Genomic DNA, 20,004 nt, shown 5'->3' with positions numbered 1-20,004 from the left:
ATTTGATGAGATCTACAATCTCTTGAAAAGTACAAAATCACTCTAGCACCTTGCTATATATAACGTATTTAATATATATTATAATTCAATATAACCACTTAATATTTATTTAAATCTCCTAAAACATCATCACAGTCCGAAATATCACTGCGCTTCTTGCATTCTTCAATGAAACCCCGACACAACATGAAGTTCCACCGTGTATCAGCGTTACTATAGCAGTGTTTCTCCTATAATTAATTCCGTTGAACTACATAACAGTAAGTACATAAACACACGTAGGTCTGCCTAACAGTAAATATATACAAAACGAAAAGCAATCTCGGTTCACTGTTCAAGAACAAGATATGTTTGCGGAGATGAATGATGAAAAGCTGCCCTGCAGGTCAGTTTTCGTGGATAGCAAAACAGCAGCGACCGAAACAACTCCCCTATAGAAAAGGTAAACGCGTCGCGCAAATTTTTCCACAGCTGCCATCCTACTTCCACCGCTTCCCAGTTAAGATTGTCTGTCCTCCTCGGAAGCATAATTCCACTAGTCATCTCCTTCTACTCACCTGAGTCACCTGGCTGTGGAACTATGCGCAGCAAAACTCACACATTTACACCGCATACGTACCGGTTGTCCTGCTCTAATCCGTGAGGCAGCACTGCGCAGCGCAAACCGGTGTGTCGCCGCTGTTGCTGTTGCTGCTGAGAGGACTCACCGCGGACGCAGTTTTCCGGACCGAGGTCTCTCACTCGTAAAACGACGCGCGCACGTATCGCACGTTTATTCGAATCCGCATCCGCTGAGGTACAGCAATCGCTGCTATCGCTCGTGTGAGTAGTCAACGAAGTCGTCGTTTTCGTTTTGTTGCGTTTGTGATCCTGCAAGGATCCACGGACGTTTCCCATTTCTCTGATCGGAGATTTTTGGGGTGAATTGTGCGGTGGTGTTGTGGACGAATTACGGAACAATCGAAGGAAGATAATTGGATAATTGTTTGTGATGTGAATCAATATGTGGAATTAAGGTACCACTGGTGGAAAATAAATCGACTGGAGAATGTGAACCGAAGACCTGTTTAGCGGAAACAATATACCATCTGTGAGTGTGGGTTTTGGTGACAGGTGATCATATGCATTGTGTTCTATGTGTGATCCGAGATCTAGTTTAGTGTAACAATAATATCGAACATCAACGGTTTAGTGCTGACAAGATTGTTTTCGAAAGAGTTTGATTATACCTACCTGTAGTTTAGATTAACCTTGTCTAAAGGTAGAAAATCAGGGGAAACTTAAACAAAACATCAAGTGATCGTGAGTCAATTGTGTATGTTTGTTATCACAGTGATTGTGTCGACTGAAACTAAAGAAGATATCATCTCGTGCTGATCCTGAACAGGTGTTCAAGTGTTAAACGTGGAACGAGCTGATAGAAGTGTAATCGGACTAATTTCCAGAGCCTGCTACAAAAAGCCAGTATGGAGTCGGACGGAGAACGTGACAACGGCTACAGCCACTACAAGTGAGTGTCATATACTAATTACTATACGACAGCTGCTCGGGACTGAGGTGGTGGTGTTGCGAAATAATCGTGATCTTGCGCAAACCTGCACCAACCGCCCGTCGGGGTGCCAATGAACCAGGGCCGAGGGACACTGATTTCTATTTAATAAGCCCACGAGTGGATGTCAATCGGGCGGATCCCTTTGTCCGAGCAGCGGATGTTCTAACGGGCAAAGCCAGTGTTTGGAATTGGTCGTGCCTTGGATGGGTGATGACCCTGCGAACGGTAGGGCAAGTCGGCGATGGTGTGGGAAAGAAAGTGTTCTTGGATTTGGCCGCTTGTTGTGGCTTGCTTTTAATTTATGATTATTAAATTCAGTGCCAGGGTTTTAATATGTAAATTACTGGTGGCGGGAAGAAGTAATTGAACGGAGGAAGGAACCAGCCGACTGAAACCGTGAAGCGAGGACGCTGTCGGTGGAGGACAGGAACCGAAGTTGGTGCTGGAAGACTCCGTTATTTTATTCGGACGTTTTTTGAAAGTGACCTAGTCAGGTGTACTGGTTGTCTTTGTGTTCGGAAAGTATTTTGTTTTTGATTGTAGTTGCTTTGAGTTTATGCTTAAACACAGTGATATGAGCTTTTAAGTTCGGATTACAGTTGAGGTTATTAGAATTTAATATGTATGCAGATATTTATTTTTTCACGAATATAATTTTCGTTGTAATGCTTTTGGTTGAGAATATATAAAAACAAATTGCATCAAAATAAATACAAGAATTAAATCTAGTTTTATTAGATGAAATATAGTTGCGATATTGCGACCATTTTTATACCCAAATAATTCATTTTACCCTTGTGGCTAGACGATTTAAAATAAACTGAAAAAAAAAGAATGATTTCTCGCTGCAAAATTCAAAGAATTTGAACATGTATGGATTAAAACACATATCGATAAGAAAACCCGCATCTTTGCTTCAATGTATTTTCCACCGGATCTAGCTAGCTTGTTATTTAGATCCGTTATTAACAAACATGAAGATTTCTGTGTTACCGTCATGCGGGGCTACTTTGGATATGTGGGGCTACTTTGCACACTTTAGTTTTTCAATATTTACTATCAGACGCGCTTTTATTAGTTTTATTATACCTTTGACATTTGTAGAGACATGTCTTGTAACCATGCTACATATACCTTTTGTCATTTTTCTTAACACTGTTTACCAAAACAAACAAAACACTTCATAGGTCGATAAAAGTGATTGGAGGCTCGTAAAATATGACTGCTCAACAAAAAGGAAAATCTTAAGTGAACCGGGACCACATACTGTTTTTCGGAAAGAAGAAGAAAAAACATGGAAAATGGCGTTTTGCGTGTTAGAAACACTATGTAAGGATCGATTTTAATGAGCATTTGAAGATTTTTGTGTCTTTACAAAAGTTGTTTCTAATATCATTTTCAACAACTTTACCGAAGATAGCAAGCCTCTAAATAATGTTTTGAGTTTATTCTCCATAATTATGTCCAAGAGAATTACCAAAATTGTTTTTTTCAAGAGATGCTCTGTATTTTGCTGTATAATATCTTTGAAGACATTGGACATTTATTTCAGAATTCTTGACATAAAAAGTACATAACTTGAGAACGTGGCCTTGTGTACTAATTACGCCATCAATTTATCACTCAGATATACGTCATAAATAGCCCCTTATTTCACTTTTTTTTGGCGAAATTTTCAATCCCACCGCGTGGCTATTTATATAATTGATAATACAAGAAATCTTTAAATGCTCTTAAAAACCTATTCTGACATGATAGAAATAAACTGATATTGACATTTTTCATCATTTTCCTTATCTCTCTTTACGAAAAACAATATGCAGTGTCAACTCACTCAAGTTTTTTTTTTGACAAGTAACGTTGTAAATGTTAAATTATAATTAATTTTGGAAAGTGCGATAAATAGGTGAGGCTTTATTGATGAAAAAGCCTCTGATATCAGTATAAATTAATAATACTTCAATAAAAGTAAATAAAACAGGTTAATTTTTATTTTATATCGAATTCAAGAAGTGTGCAAAGTAGCCCCCAGCTAGTCTACAAAAAATATTTTTGAGCGCTATATGAACAACTTTTTTATGTGTGAACCAATTCTGCTCATATTGGGCATAAATAATACATACACGATGACAATAAATCTGTGCTGATATCATACAAATCCATCGATTATTAAAGGAGTTAGAATTCGTTAAAATTGAAAAATTGATAAAAAAGTGCTCAAAGAAGCTCCGCACGACGGTATATTAACCCATTATTGCCCAACCTACTATATATAGTAGGTGCTAAGAATAACTCCTATTACTCAATTAATAAAGCAGAACAGGCATTATCAACGAGTTAATATTGTTCATAAACTCTTGCAGAATACGTTTAGAGAAGTTACAGTTGTTAAATCGGTGCTTATGTTTTGTTTTTAATCAATTTTCCCTTAAGGGGTTACACATTTTTGTTAGGATGAAAAAAATCGAATTTTTGCAAATTAGATATTCTGAAACTACATACGCTGAGGAAAATTTTCTCAAAGTTTCATTAAGATCGGAATACTAACAACTTGAGTTACAGCTTTTCATAGACCGCTACCCATTGACCACTCGTAGGCGGTGCGTAGTGTTTGATACGCTCGACCGTTGACTCGCTGCACCGACAGTAAAACTCGATTAACTCGGAGTTGTATTTTGTTGAAAAGTTCATCCGCGGCGATAACGATATCTCAGGAACCGATTTACCGATCAATCTTAATTTTTCACTGGTTGTTCCTTATCATTTCAGCTGCTTTGAGTGCAAAAATAATTTTACTGGAATGACCACATCATTTTTCTTCGATCGGAAAACACAATTTGTGATGCGCGTGAAAAATAAGTTGGGCAATAATGGGTTAAAGATATTGTTGATTGAAAACATGAAACCAGTCACATAACAATCGAGTTTTCTGTATTATTGTGCAAAAAAATCATAAATTCATTGACTCTGATTTCGAGGATGTTGTCGTTTATAGAAGAGTTAATTTGAAAACAATTAGTGCACATTGAATAGTGCAAATTGATACGCAAATCCTTTTTGAAGAATATAAAAAATGAATGCACAGTATAGATTTTTTATAATATTTTGTGGCAAATAATACACAAGGAAGTTCCCTTCATTAATGGAAAGACGAAATCATGCATCCAGAAATACAAATTGGTACAACTATTTAAAAAAATTAGTAGAAAAGGCTCATACAATTCACAGGAAACACAATAATTAGGATAATTTAGAGAAATGGTACAATATTCATGATCAAATATCAGTTTGCTTTTGACGGTGCACAACACCGGTGTAGTCGATGCTGTGCACCGTGATTCAAACTTGGGTGTAATCAATCTATTTCTTTTTTTTCACTACACAGCTGTGTAGTGCACAGCACAGGGGTTGCACCAGGTAAAAAAGACAACGCTATAAGTTAGATGTTTTTCCGACACTAACTGAGTAAAGTGTGAAAACCGAAAATGTAATTTAGTCGTGCCCAAAAAGCTTTTTTAATTACATCCGAACTAAGTAAAAATCATTCGATTTTCCATTAAATATGTCTTCAGATGGTAAAAAAGAGATCATTCGGAAGGTATTTGTAATCTCCTTTCCCTATTTTTTCAAGAAACATATTAAAACTATTTAGATAATGATCGTAGTTTCCCGACAACATGGAAAAATCTTTTTATACTAATTTTTAATTAGATAAAAAATCTCATATCCGCAATTATAGTGGGCTTTCCATTCTGTCTTGCTTTTCTAAACTTTTCGATTCCAATGTAAATAACATTTGTGACCAAACAAAACAAACTGGAATAAACCTTCTACAAGTATAAACCTTCTGGAATTTGTTAATTACTCATTAAATACCATAAACTCATATAGAAACTCTTTTCACCAACTTATCCAAAGCGCCCTATAAATTTAACATTTCATTGTTAATTTACATACTTAAAAAATTTCCTTGGCTATCGAAATGAGTCTGCTTTAGTCTTATTTAACAGATCGTCAGCAAATAGCAAAATTCAGTGAAAAAATCTAATGCAAAGGTTTGCACTTGAGACCTCTGCTTGTCATTTTTTACGTCAATGATGTCTTTGTTATTTAAAAGAAAAAAATTCTCATAGGTGCAGATAACATGTTTATAAATTAGAAATATTAATGCTATTAATGTTTTTATAATGAAACACAAATCTTTCATTCATCGTGTTGTAAATGCTTATTGGTTCTAAATATTTAAACAATGTAACAAAAAATCGCTACTTTCATTTCAAGTACATTAGGTAATCAAATGCTAGAAAATAAGAGATTTATGAGTTATCATGGACAGTAAATTAAAATTTGTAGTAAAAATGCAATTTTTTCATGGAGCTATCAAGTAACAGTTATGTTGTTAGTTCAACAATAAAACAATGTATACTTTAGAATCAATGCATTTTGAATCAATAATAGAGTGACGATTTGAATGAAAATTTAATTTTGTTGGCTTAAGTATTTGAAGCGTCGCTGCGTGCAGTTTTTGTATAATGTAATATTCGATTGATTGAAGATTAAACAAACAAACAAATAAATACATAAATAAACAATAATAATCGCACTTAGCGGAGAGCATGCTATCACAAGCTTTCTGGAAAATTTCGAATTCTTTTGAATGATTCTAATATCCTATAATAGCTCGAAACCGTTGATCTCAGGAAATATTTCGAGATTGACCCAATTTATTGGCTATTTAGTACTCGACTGGTACAGACGACATACTTAGAATTTAGGAACCTTTTTAAAATTTGGTATCATGTTGGATTGAACAGACACAGTAGAGCAGAAAAAGATGGACCTGTTGCATTTCAATATAACCCTTTATAAGGCTCAGAGTAGAAACAAGGTTCTTTTACTTAGTTTAGAATACATTTACATTTATTTCGTAATAAAAAATGTTTTGAAAATGTAGGTACTTGGTACCGCCCGTTAGAAAACGTCAGTCTTCGTAATGTTTGATATATTCCCAACGAGATTAGTGGAAATATAAAGACAATTTGAGCTGGATCGGATTTAGAAAGAAATTAAGGTGGGTTACTGGTTATTACCTGATTACTAGTAAATAACTCCTGGATTCTGAGGATCAGTAGAAAAAGGAGACTACAGATTTCAGACGTTCATTTATTAATTTCATTTCTTTCTCTGCAATTTTTACCATTCATAAACCAAATTTTCGGATTAAAAATTGTTGTTTTTACAAATTTGCATAACCAACTTATAGAGTCTAGAGTATTTTTTTTCAAAATCGAGCTATTTTTATTGTCCAAAAGGAAATCGCAATATTTTTTTTCAAAAAACTTTTCACCAATCTGACACTTTTCACTGTATCTCAATAAAAAGTAGTAAGAAAAGTTGCCAGACTCCAAACAAGTAGATATCACAAGATTGGAACTCTTCTCACTTCATATTTCTGCATTATGAACGAAACGAATAGGTGGCAATATAGTTGTCACTGCCTTATAAAGGGATAAAGGCGCCTTTTCAAAATTTCGGAAGGAATATCGTGTGAGCTTAGGATGGTTATATTTTTGGTTGTACTGAATGGAATTAATCATGTTTTCTGATACGAATACAAAGCAGGATGCCATCAAGTCAACAATTTTGTGTTGATTTTTATGATATTTTCGGCTTCTTTTGACTAAAAGGAGTCCCATTTCACGAAAAATCAAACTATCGAAAAAAAATTCTACGTACGTCACTTGCTATTATTAAATTAAATAAAAAAAGCTCTAGGTTCAAAATTACCGGAGATAAGCTTCCGGCCGTGGACCCTTTCCAAAAAGACGCGTCTATGGGAAAATGCTGCACAGCCGCCGTATTGTGACAAAATCACTTAATTTTTTTTTGTGCTTCACAACTGGTATTAATATCCCATTTTACAAAATCTCGATTCACCTCTTTATTACGTCTAGAAAAATTTCAGAAATATCCCCATATTTTTGTGTTTTACAGTGGTGCAACCTCTTAAACATTAGTTAAGGTGGATCTAATTTAATCTAGATCAGAAGATTATCTTTTTAATAATTGTTGATTGAGCTGTACTACCTTTAGCGAAGTTGTAAAACGACTAATTTTAGAAATATTTGCTGAAGACATCTAAACTCTATCTGGCACACTTTTCATTTTCCAAGAATTCAACGTTACGGGTGTTTCTTATTTTTTTCTCTGGAAAACTGTTTTTTTCATTTAACTTTTGTGGCATGGATTTTAAACTGAAGTAATGTTCAGACAAATATAAAATTGATTTAGGGCGAATAATTTGTTTCATGGTACTACATAAAGTTATGAGTAGGCGAAAACCCAAAATGGGTTTTTTGAAATTTCAATATCACTGATTGCGGCAAACGAAAGATACTTCTTTTTCAACTGAGTAAAAATTTCTGAAGTGCTTCCCCATTTGTCACAAAGTGGTGTATTTTGCATTACATGTTTTAATTTCATTGTTTAGGTACTCGTAAACATGTTTGTGAAATATTTTTATTTTATTTTTTTATTTTTATTCGTTACCAAATAGCTGTGAATATTTTGTAAATGACGGCGCCGGTGGTTGAGTGGTAAGCGTGACCACCACTCATTCCAGTTGGCCTGGGTTCAATTCCAGTCGAGGTCGTTGAGATTTTTCTGGGGTGAAAATATCTCTGGTCACGTCTTCCTTCGGGAGGGAAGTAAAGCCGTTGGTCTCCGGTCCATAAGATGATGGATCGATATTCTAGTCCAGATAGTAGAGTCACCTCTCTGACGTCGGTAAAGAAGAAGTAGAATCCAACTTCTATACTTACTAACAAATATCCTCCTCCCGTGATACTTGTGGAGTGCGCAGTAGTACATACGGCCCCTAGCAAAAGCAAATATCGGACTAACATTCCTTCCCTTTCCTTCCGTGATCTACGTTCGGGCCTGCCTGGCCCCGGTATTGATCAATAAACACTTTAAGATTACCAGGAGTTGCACATTGAAAGATGTTTCGCTACTCCCAAGCATAATTATCTACTGATTCCCTGTGCAACTTCAGCTAGTCCAGATCGATAACGGAGTAGTAGCCAGGGGTGGTCGCACAAGCTCAAGCTCCAAATAGCTGTGAATATTTTGTAAAGAGTTTTGGCTGATTTTGATTATATTTTAGTTTGTTTTTGAACCCGTATAACTTCACTATGGGCAAAAACTGTAATTATATTGTAAATTATTATGCTTATAGAACTAGGTTTCACCTATAAAATGAAGTTTGTCCATAAGAACCCATTCAGAAGTTATACATCGTTGAAAGCATTATGTCTGACGCTCCTGGAAGTCGCGTGCGTATTGTTGCGTTATTTTTGGTCTCATCGAAGATATTATTATTTGGATTTATTTTTCATTTTTTATGTTAAAGTTCTCATAACTTTGAAACGAAAATTTGTTTAGGAGTTGCTGTATATGTACGAATTAGACGCCGTAAATAATCTTCAAGTTGTCCAAACGTTACTTTAGTGTAATGTAAAACTACAAAAGTTAATTAGTTATTATAACTAAAACCGATTTTTACGGAACATCCTTACGCTTTCATTTAGATTTCTCGTGGAATGGAAAGTATGAAACATAGAGCTTGTATGTCATAAGCAGAATCATACGTTACAAAAACTTAATCTGGTTAATCAAAGCTGTCGATTGGCGCATCATATATTTTCTATGCTGTGGCATTTGTAATCGTGTGCGTAGGCGCAAGCCGTTGAATGGTGGTTGATGGAATAGGGGGTTCGAATAGCCCCGTATTCTCATTTCGCACAAACAAAAATCATTCCATAAAATAAGAGTCTCAAGGTTCTCAAAACAATTACTTGTTATTACATGGGTGCGTTTCGACTTCGTCTCATCAGAAACCGACACTAACTTTTTGTTGGAATAGATTAGCGCCGGCTTTAGTGCCCCAGTGGGTGTTTACCAGTGAATTTTGGTGTTTACCCAATTTTTCTCCTTATGGTGAAATATAGCATAGAATTACTTGTTATTTTATTGAATTTCATTTGTTGCTTTAATCACAGTTCTACCATTATAATATTTGTTTTGAGGATAAAAAAGAAACACATTGTATTTCCTTTCTAAAGAAAAACAAAAGAATTAGATCCAGCTGTCAAAATTAATGTTTTAGAATAGCGGTTCCACGACATTAAGAAAGTCTTACGATTTTCTGAGAAATCGAGGGGTTCCGTATTACCCCACGGTCTTAATAGCCCTGGCCCCCTATTCAAAGTCGTATAACCGCCACTTCCAATTTTGTACAGAAGGACCGAAAAACGCTCGCATTTTTCATTTTTCAATATTTAAAACGAAAATTCAGGTTTTTTGTTCATTATAAAGTAATACGACATTTATTAAATTTTGAAATGATCTCGACTCAAATTGAGAAAAAATCGATCACTTGAAATCAGAGGGAGGGGGGCTAGGGGGCTAATCTCCCCGAAATTTTTCTGAACTAAATTAAAAAAACTAGTTTTTTGGCTACTTTTAACAAAGTTTGTTGCTCATTTGGGATGAACAAATTGTTGAGAGAAAGTTGAAGAAGCCTTTTTTCAACCACCAAAGACAATGCCACGAAATTCAGTGTGCTTTATGCTATTGCTCCAGCCAGAGCGAAGCAAAGGATAAAAATAGACACTTTTGTATTATTTTCATTGTCTGAAAAACTAAACAAACTTACTATAATTCTTGCTGTAGTAATCTGTCGAGATGAGTGAGTAGCAGAAGCAAGAAGTGATGCTCCGGCCAAGTACTAATGTGGAACATTGCCTGAAAGTGTAAATGGAGGTTAGACTTTCGGAAGCTGCCTTTATCGAGTTCTAGCATGTCAGGCAATCAGCGCTCAACTAATTAGCCCAGACGAAACCATTCATTCCTAACAAATTAAAAGCGCATGGTTGTGTGTGACAGTGCTGTAATTTAGACCCTCCTTGCAAATTCATATCAAATTTAGGAGAAATGGAATCCATTCCGACAGAAACGTCTGGGAACTACTTCCCGGTATTTCAAATAGTTTTAATGTGGTGACAATGTTGGTGGGTCAGTCCATTTCCTCCCACCTGACCCTGCACTGCAGTACAAAACATAAAGCGATAGTACCGTTTCACAGAGTATTCATTGCACATATCAAGGTCAAATTAATATGTGCTAGTTCTGTGAAGAACGGCACATTACGGTCTACCCTGCTTAGAAACCGCTGAATATAAACAATTGCAAAATTTGGGGCTGCTGCTCAGGTACTATTGATAACGGTGGTTTGCAATATTTTTTGCGCAAGTCTAATGATATAAATAGTATCAATATCAAATGAGAATTAGGATCTGTGAATCTGTCATTTGTCTGATAATATTGTCGAAAATAGTCCCTAGTAACAATAGAGGTTTTATGGTCGTTCTATAGCCACTAATAAAACTTATATTACACTTGTAGCGTACTACAAAACTTCAATTGTTACTTGAGAGTGTTTAACCCATTTACCACGAGAATCAAACGAAAAAATATATGTTTTTCTCAGGATTTTTATGATTACGACAAGATCAGTATTATTTAATTTGAAAATTTCATGAAGTTGAGTTAAAGCAAACTTCGCGTGAAGTCACAGTACTAGTAATAATAGCAAGAAGACGCCTGATCATGAAAATAGGAGTTGAATCTATTTTTCGTATCTACAAATCGCCTGCCTGATCAGAAGATTTAAAGCAAGTTTCGACAATCACTTTGTTCGGACATTCTGTGCAACGGTAAACTTGGATTTTACACTGATATATTCCTATTAATGAAGAAAACCTTGACGTTGGATTGGATCCTCCATCACGGTGGAACACGATTTGATAAGCAAAGGCGTGTAAAGTTTTGGAAGACGGGTTTCTTAGATATTTTTTCTGCTAATTCCAATTTAGCGTCTTCGACGTTGCATTTTCAAGCACTCCTAAATACTTTAAACTCTTGAATATTCATTTTAGTAACTGGAGAAAACTACAGCTTGTAAATTAATAATAATAATAATAATGAAACTCAATTCGTCGATGCACTATAGCCTTTCTTGTAACAGATAAAATACTTTTAGGATTTTTCGTGTCTATTGTCTTAGTTTTGGAACTGTTTTCACTAAGGACTTTACATTCAGTTTCAGTGATCAGAATTAATACATTTATGCAATAATTTTTAAGCCTCTCTCGAAACAAAATCCTAATTACGGGCCTGCTTAGTAGTTCAAAGTCATATAGCAACCATTATCTTCATGAAGAGAAAGTCAGAAAGATATGCTTCGCGAAGGTATTAATTCATTGTTGGATATTCAATAATCGACATGCTTCCATTTTTGACGTAGGACTTTGTTTTCGATATGGGGGTGCACTTTGCAAATTCAACAAAAATGGTATGTAACGAAAAGTGGTCCAATTTTAAACGCTTGTCGTCTCCATGACAGGCTAAGGAGACGAAAACTTTCTTATCAACAAATTCACGCGAATGGATAGAAGAAAGTGCAACGAAGGTTTATTATTTACGTTCCATCAATTTATTGATTCCACGAGATTCATTTCCACTCAACCTATCCCACTTTAATTCTGCCAATACATAGGTACTACAAAGCCTATTTATGAATGGATGCACTGTTACTCAAAAAATCGCTGCAAAAAATTCATCTAAGTCCATCCATAAAACTATTTTCGATTCTTGTATATGTTTTGCTTTGATATAAGATTAAGACCACTGCATTCGCTACATTTATGGAAAAGGAAAATTACAATAACAGCAAAATAAAACTATAAAGCTTGTCCTATACAAGAACTGTGACTGAATATTCTAAAACATGACTTTTAAGCATCGGTCTGTTTGTTTACCGCACACAATAGAAAACTTTTTAAAATTTTAAGGCAGTTCCAGATATTAGTTCGGTTTTCCATCGCAGTTTTCTGTCTGCTTTCTTTAATCGGATTCGATCGCTCATTGTAAATAAAATGACCTTATGAGCAAGACGGTTTGATTCATGAAGTGAACTGTAGACAGAAATGTTTGATTAATTATTAATCCAAATGTAATAAGAAATTAAATATTTCACGTATTGCAGTCCTACGACTGCAATTCGTACAACCCCATAGGGCTGTCCCTTGTAGTTTTTTTCTTTTTGTTTATTACTGTTATTGATTGTGATTATGTATAAAAATTTAGGCATTAAATTTGTTTTATATTTTTATTCCTGTTTTTCTCCGGAAGCATAGGACCTAAAATATTGTTTCGTGAACCAAAATGTTTGTACATTAATACTACAATATGATTAAACGCACGATTTTGCGGTTTCCAACATAATATGAAAAGATGGCTTTTTGGTCTCGGATTTCATACGACAATATCAATATTTCGCCTTATATCAATGTTTCGAAGGGCTACGCCTTCATTTTCACGGTAGCTATATTATCTTAGTCAAGCTATTTTGGACAATTTTCAACATTAAATTATGCGTCAAAACTAGGACGGACTATCTACCATGACAGAAAGGCGGGCAAACAGCTGGTTGGCACTGAGTCAAAATGAGTTAGGTTAGGTAGTGCGCTACAGTTCAAAGCGCGGGAGGCTTGCGAAAATGTCTGACACACAAACATACATTTTGTGGATCCTACTACTCGAAAAGTCCGAAAGTCTGTGTGAACTTGGAATTTACATAAGGCTCCATTGGTTGTTATACGACTTTGAGTTTCTGTACGCAGGAACTTACTGTAAGAGGAACTTACCAAAATACAATTTTTAAGAATTTCTTACAATAAAACTGCTGTAAATTTTGACTTGCTCTTCTTACCAATATGGCGACTTTAAATTTCCATCCGTCAATTTATAGTTAGAAAATTTACTACATCTTTCTGGGGACACCAATACTGTACCTTTTCATTAAAAAATATTCCGGTTTTCAAGTCTTCCGTTTTGTTGAGTTGAACACATATGGCCGTAGTTGCAGATGTCTAATCAAATCGTGTAATTAGGTCTAATAGCATCTGCCACACGCCATCTTAAGCTAATTCCACATAAACGTTTAAGTTGTTTGCGTTTCTACTCTGTCTCTTCAGAACTATGGCACTTGACCAATGCACCAGGCTGAGTCCAAAAATGGAAACACTACTTGTGAACACACTTCTTAATTCCACATACTTTGATTTTTCGTGTTACTGCGCGTAGTGTGTTTCATTTACTTAGTAGAAAACTTACGCAGATATTCTGTATTCTCCATACTTCAATAATATCAAAAACATACATATCTACAATGATCGCTGTAATGGCTAAAATTATTAGGTAGTTTTGTTAATAAACTACTTATCCATTACTGATTTTCAACTATTATATGTTTGTCACTCGTTGCCACTCGGATCCGGTGTATGGTCTCAAAATCTAACTCTCGTTACAATTATCTGTGGCACCAATTCAAGAATGTTAAAAAAGAGAACATGTTTACTGATGAAACGAAAGCATCACTTAACCGAGAGTTGTCAACGAAGTTACATTGCGTGACGCATTATTTATTAATGCTTGAAACATGTCGAAATAGCGGATGTTTTTATAAGTTTCCATCAACACTCCCAAAGAGAACCTGACACATCAAAAAAGTGTAATTTGCGACTATATTTCGTGATTGTAACCCACCAAATAAGCGCATTTATATCGCTCCTACAACACCGGTATGTTACTCCTTTGTCGAAATGGTTGTCTAACCGACATTGTCATGTGCTCACTAAGAGCTGGTGTTAGACAGAAAACAGAAACTACAACTTCAGCTGGGTGCTAAATTGACCGAGACACTTTCAGTTTTGAAATCAGCCAACGACTGGTAAATTACTCGCCAAGTAAATCACAGTATCAGCATTCGGTAGCCCTCGGCCGGACGGGAGGTGAGAGAACTGCTGTGGTGCAGTGACATTGATGGATTCCGAAACCAGACTCTCCCTGGTATGGTTAAAGTATCCAAAGCCAAACCATGCCATGGTTGGACCCGTGAAGCCTCCCCGTGTTATCGTGCTAGACGAAGCGCGTCCTTGAACACGCTAATTTGCCTACCTAGCGTATGTACGATGATGAGAGTGAAGGGATGGAAACTATGTAGTCGCTTGTCGCTAACACCGATTTCGTAAGGGGACTTTGGGTTGGGCTCCGATACGGCCTCGGCAGGCACGGAATGTCGCGCGATGGGTTGTGATTAGATTATTTCAACTGTGACAGTTGTCGGAGTGGAACTAATGCGGCTGAACTGGAAGGATGCATGCGTGTCTAGGCGCGCCGAGATGGTTTTGATAGTAAAAGCGAGAAAGTGAACGTCATTTTGTAACCAGTTATGATTTGCTATATGTCATAAAATTTTATTACCGGCTGCGAATGAAAAATTTGCTTTACTGGTCTTTTAAAACCCGTAGAAAGTAAACAAAAATAAGCCTGTTTCATAATTATCATACATTCTGAAGCACTTCGCCTATGTCGATTTAGCATCCCACCGATTCTAAAACATCTCCAAATTCACTTGCGTTGTTTGGTGCACAGCACGCCCCTGAACCGCAGTAATTTTTCGTAACCTAACTAGTCACTACACACCGGAAATTAATTTCATTATATAGACAAGAAAACGACGAACGAAACTAAGCACTCATCCGTTTGAACACACCCAGAAACTGTTTTCCGCCTACTCCACCCTTTTCAACCAGACCAGACCATCACTGCATTCATGTTCTCGTCCGCACGGGTAATTTTTTCTCTACCTTGTCGACCGTGGAATTAAGGTGATTACACTCCAGGTCCCCGCCCAAACCCCAAATCCGCTGTTTCAAGATCAGCAACGAAAAAAAAACTGTTTCTTCAATCACAGTCAACCGAAAGCAAAGACACATTTCTTCCGTCGAAGGAACAGGGTATGGGAGGGAATCATCTGGTATCTGAGGTTCAATACGTCCAGAACCTCATAGTAATATTTGATTGTCATCCTGAGTTCTTGCTGCTGATGCCAGGCAACATGTTCACAACTTATTGACATATTAATGATTGAATTATTGAAATCAGAGTTCAAATATGAATAATTTGGTGGTTCTACCAGACATCGAACCTACGCCCATCAGCGAACCGGGGGAATGACGGGACAGACTAAATTGCTGTCCAAAGCAGCACCTTACCAACAAATTGTTAGCAAGTCTGCCGTGTGTCGGTCGCTTGTAGCTTGTAGTCCGTTGTTAAACATCGCCCTTCACAAGATGAACAGAACATCTTCGCGGGTGGGGGGGGGGGGGGGGGCACAGCATCAGGGAATCACGGCTGGGAAGTTCCGTGGCTATGAAGTCGACCCCAAGCACGAGGCGCGTGGGTGTAAATTTGCTCACACGTTTGCCCTCGCCGGACGACCCCATCGTAAGTGTGGCCAAAACTGCCGCGCCGTCACACGGTGTACACACAAAGAAACTTTTTTGATAAAATCGTACAAAATATCTTATTGGCTGCAGTCCTCAAAACTTTATCTTCCCGAACGCCGCAAAAGAACAAATTCTAACTGCGAATAACACCTATAATCAGAAAGCGCGTACGACGATCGGTTCTGCGTACAAATCACCATCGAGGCTGCGGAGCAACCTCCGAAGGAGATCGCTGAAAGATCCGTTCTGCGGATCACACCCGACAACGATGGCGATCATGTCTCGTTTCGTTTTATGCTGAAATTATACAAATTATCCCCACGCCAATCGACCGATGTTTGTTTTGCGACCGATCCTGCTGGGCTGCAGCGCACTGCTCGGAAACGGCTCAGCTCTACCCGGTTGCATGCTTCGTGTGCCACACAAGCGAAGATTGATCATCATATTTCATGACCCGCGATGACGCATGTCGGCATTTCGTCGCCGACCAAATTGGCCCCTGGGAGATTCGCGCCTCTTCCAGCGGGATCGGTGTGACATGATTAGAGGCAATGCGCCATCATCGTCGGTCGAGTGGTGCCCTGGTCCAAAACCAAAATGTTTGTTGAGCTATCTTTTTGATTGCCGTTTCCAGTCGGTTATTCACGATATACGACATGCCAGTACTTGTACCAAAAATCAACGGAACTCAGTTGGAACATCAGGACACATCGAAGACGATTGCGAGCCCGTGCAATCGGGTCCTCTGAGATGGGATGGGCTCGAATCCAAAGGTGATTGATGAAATTACATGTTACGGTTTAAGGTCTTAATTTCGGGGTTTCGATGATTATATCCAATGTACGAAAAATTTAGGCTCGAGATTTTTTTCTTCCCAAGAACAGTAAATGAACCGATAAAGCGAAACGGTGTGGGCATTAATAAATTGATAGACCGGATTGGGAAGATACGAAAAAATGTCACGATCGATTGGAAATTATTGATCGTGACTGTATGAAAAAAATAGTCATATGAGGCGATCACTAATGAACAATAAAAGATCATGCTTCTGCTGTTGGTGTGGCCTAAAAGTTTAGACGTTACCAATCGTTGGAATCCATAATTTCCAGTAATGTCTTGAAGTTAGTTAATTCTATGTTAGATATTTCCTAAAATTGAATAGAATCGTAAAGCTTACTTTGTCAAATATACACCCAACGTGCGATTTGGTTGATTGTAACATACATTAAGGGGAGTTTCTCATTCAAATTACCAAAAAGTAACTAAAATTTGGATTTATTGTGGGCCAATGAAAACACATAGAAGGAAATAATTTTAGCATTCACAAAGCTTATATTTTCATCTTGATTTACAAAACAATGGCGTCCTTGGTGACGTTCTGTCTCAGGTTGGGTGCGCTTAGAATTCCAAAACTTCGTACAGCCTGCTACCTCAGAATCAATCTGAAACACAAAACTAATAATCAGGCTATTAGATAATAAACAAAATTTATTAGAGTAATGACCTAAGAACGGGTAAAAAGCTTCAAATTTGACGTAATAGTGCGATCTCAAACTTTGTTTTGTTTTCTATTTTTGGTCACCGTTGGTAAATGTTATCGTTTTTTATTGATATTTTTCGGTGATTATATTAAAAAACTCTTACTGTTGACGTTTCAGCTTACTCGATTATAATTTCAGCCATCTTCAGAACTTTACAATAAAAATACAAAAAAATACAATAAATTTTACAGATCACAATTTACGTTAAAAACGATCACGACTTACATTTAACCCCATTCGCCTCTTGCTATCGCTGGGGGAAACAAATTTAAACTAAACCTACAGCGTCGTTGCCAGCGTCGTTGCTCCCTCGTCTCCTGTGAATTGCTGCGTTGATCGTAGCTTGTTGAGAAGTCCATTATACGTGCTAGAGAAGCTAGCTGCGTCACGTTGAAGATTCACAGCTCTCTCCTCTCGCAGCTTGATGTGGAGAACCTCAGCAGTCAGCCTATTGGAATCATTGTTGATTCTCTCCAATACACGCGTTCTGTTGAAATCGAACTGATGTCCACACTCTCTCGCATGCTGCGTTAGGCCGGTTATAGAAGTGCTCGTGCGAATTGAATTTTTATGCTGGGCAATGCGTTTTTCCAGAGTTTGCGATGTCTGTCCTATGTACTCCCTATTGTCGCATCCACCACACGGAATGCTGTAGACCACATTGGTCTGTTGCATCTTTGGGATCCTGTCCTTCAACATAGTAAAGATAGTGTTTTTAATTTTGTCGGTCGGTTGGTACGCTGCGATGATGTCATTCTTGCGTAACACTTTTCCTATCTTCTCGCTTAGGCAGGGGATGTAGGGGATGGAAATGTACTTAGCTATTTGCTCGTCTGTACTCCTGGTTTGCAGTGTGTTATATAGTGAGTGTACCCTCTGTTTCAGTACACGCTTTATGAAGTGTTCCGGGTAGTTGTTGTTGCGCAGGATATCCGACGCTTCTTTTATGCTTACCTCTCTCTTCCTCGCATCAGTAAGCTTTAGCGCTCGGTCGAATAATGCGATAGCGGTATTCTTTTTGTGGGCGTGCGGACTCTCTGATGTGTAATCAAGATATCGTCCTGTTGTCTGTTTTGGGAGCCATTTTTTATCTATTCTCTCTTCCCTTCTAGTTAATAGGAGATCCAAGAACCGGATAGATTCATTTTCTTCCTTTTCCACTGTGAATTTTATGCTGTTGTGATCTTTTTCGAACTCCTGGATCTCAAACTTTGAGAACGCTTTTTTACCCTTTTCCCACTTTAAGGCTTCACCAAAACTAGTGAATAAAGGGTGTTTGCATCACGGAAAAAACGCTGCAGAAAATAACCCACTGGGTATTTTCTCTTGAAAATTCATGTTGAAGTAGTTTAGAGTGTATTGTTTACATTGTATTTTTTATCGTTGTCAGTTTTCCAAGGAATGGAAGAAAATGGCGTCACCCGAATAGCAACGTCGCGAATCGATTTTGCACAAGCACCTGGAAAATCCCCAACTCTCATCGGGGCATCGGAAAACAACTCGAAATCGTGTAGTCGATGATTGGTGTTATTAAGCGAAAATAAATCTGTCCAAGTCTTTTGTTCACAGAGCCAAGGACCGGGAATGTTTGCTCTGGAGAAGAAAACTTGAGTCATTTAGAGGTGGAGGAAGAACTTATACGGACCTGGCATTGCAGACTAATCGTGAGTTATCAAACAAACGCAGAAAACAGTGAAAAACGAAAAATTTTGGTCAAAATTGTTGAAGTCACATTTTAGTCCGCCATATTGAAATCGCAATTTTTTTATTCTTATTAACTCAAATTTGTGTTTCTCGATTTTCACTAAAAACACTTATTTTTGAATCGGCCATTTTGAATTTCGAAAATCGAACTTCAGATTCGTAAGCACCGGTGCTCAAAACCCATAATTCCATGAAATTGTTACAAAATATTCACATTCTACCACGAATAATTCATCGAAAGATTCATCAAAACGCGTTTATCTCAAAACATGATTTTTCAAACCTGATATTATTTGAAAATGCTTCAATTTTATGATTTTATCTTTTGACCTCTCGAAAGAAAACCTTTTTCATTGGAGGAATGACCTATAAAATTTATAAATTCTTGGTACAGGGAGTCCTCATCCCGTTGCATCGCGGCCAAAACGTTGTAGAAAATTGCTTAGTGGACCGATCCTTTTCGAACTTACTGACAATAAAATATAACCCATTAGTAAGCCTTTGGCACATGCATATAATTAATGGGGCATCGCAAAAAAAAAAATTTTTTTGGATTCTCAAAGGCCCCCCCCTCTCATATTGTGACAAATGTGAAAGTAAGCTCAGATGCCAAATTTCACATCATTTGGACAATTTTAGCCCAGTTCGCTTGAATTTTTTGAAATTGGTGCTATGGGAAAATATGGAGGAAAAATACATAAAATACTATAATTTTTGAAGTAGCAATCAGAAAATTAAAATTTATACCTCTTTTGAAAGGAAATAATCATAGTATTTGAATTGAGATATATTT

At 37.1% G+C, this 20,004-nt stretch overlaps 1 protein-coding gene across 2 annotated transcripts in view; it reads left to right on the top strand.

The window, feature by feature from the left end:
* Window positions 1-773: 773 nt before the first annotated feature.
* The window catches only part of LOC131688471 (putative transcription factor SOX-15), a 259,207-nt gene continuing 239,976 nt past the window's right edge, over window positions 774-20,004 (top strand). For both annotated transcript variants that reach the window (XM_058972749.1, XM_058972748.1), the window contains exon 1: window positions 774-1,510. In XM_058972749.1, coding sequence (XP_058828732.1) covers window positions 1,467-1,510 — 44 coding nt within the window. In that variant the 5' untranslated portion in view covers window positions 774-1,466. The remainder of the gene's footprint in view (window positions 1,511-20,004) is intronic.

This window comes from Topomyia yanbarensis, chromosome 3, assembly GCF_030247195.1.
Source record: "Topomyia yanbarensis strain Yona2022 chromosome 3, ASM3024719v1, whole genome shotgun sequence".
Lineage (NCBI taxonomy): Eukaryota > Metazoa > Arthropoda > Insecta > Diptera > Culicidae > Topomyia > Topomyia yanbarensis.
The sequence above is the reverse complement of the archived record's forward strand: the minus strand, read 5'-3'. Positions and strand labels throughout refer to the sequence as shown.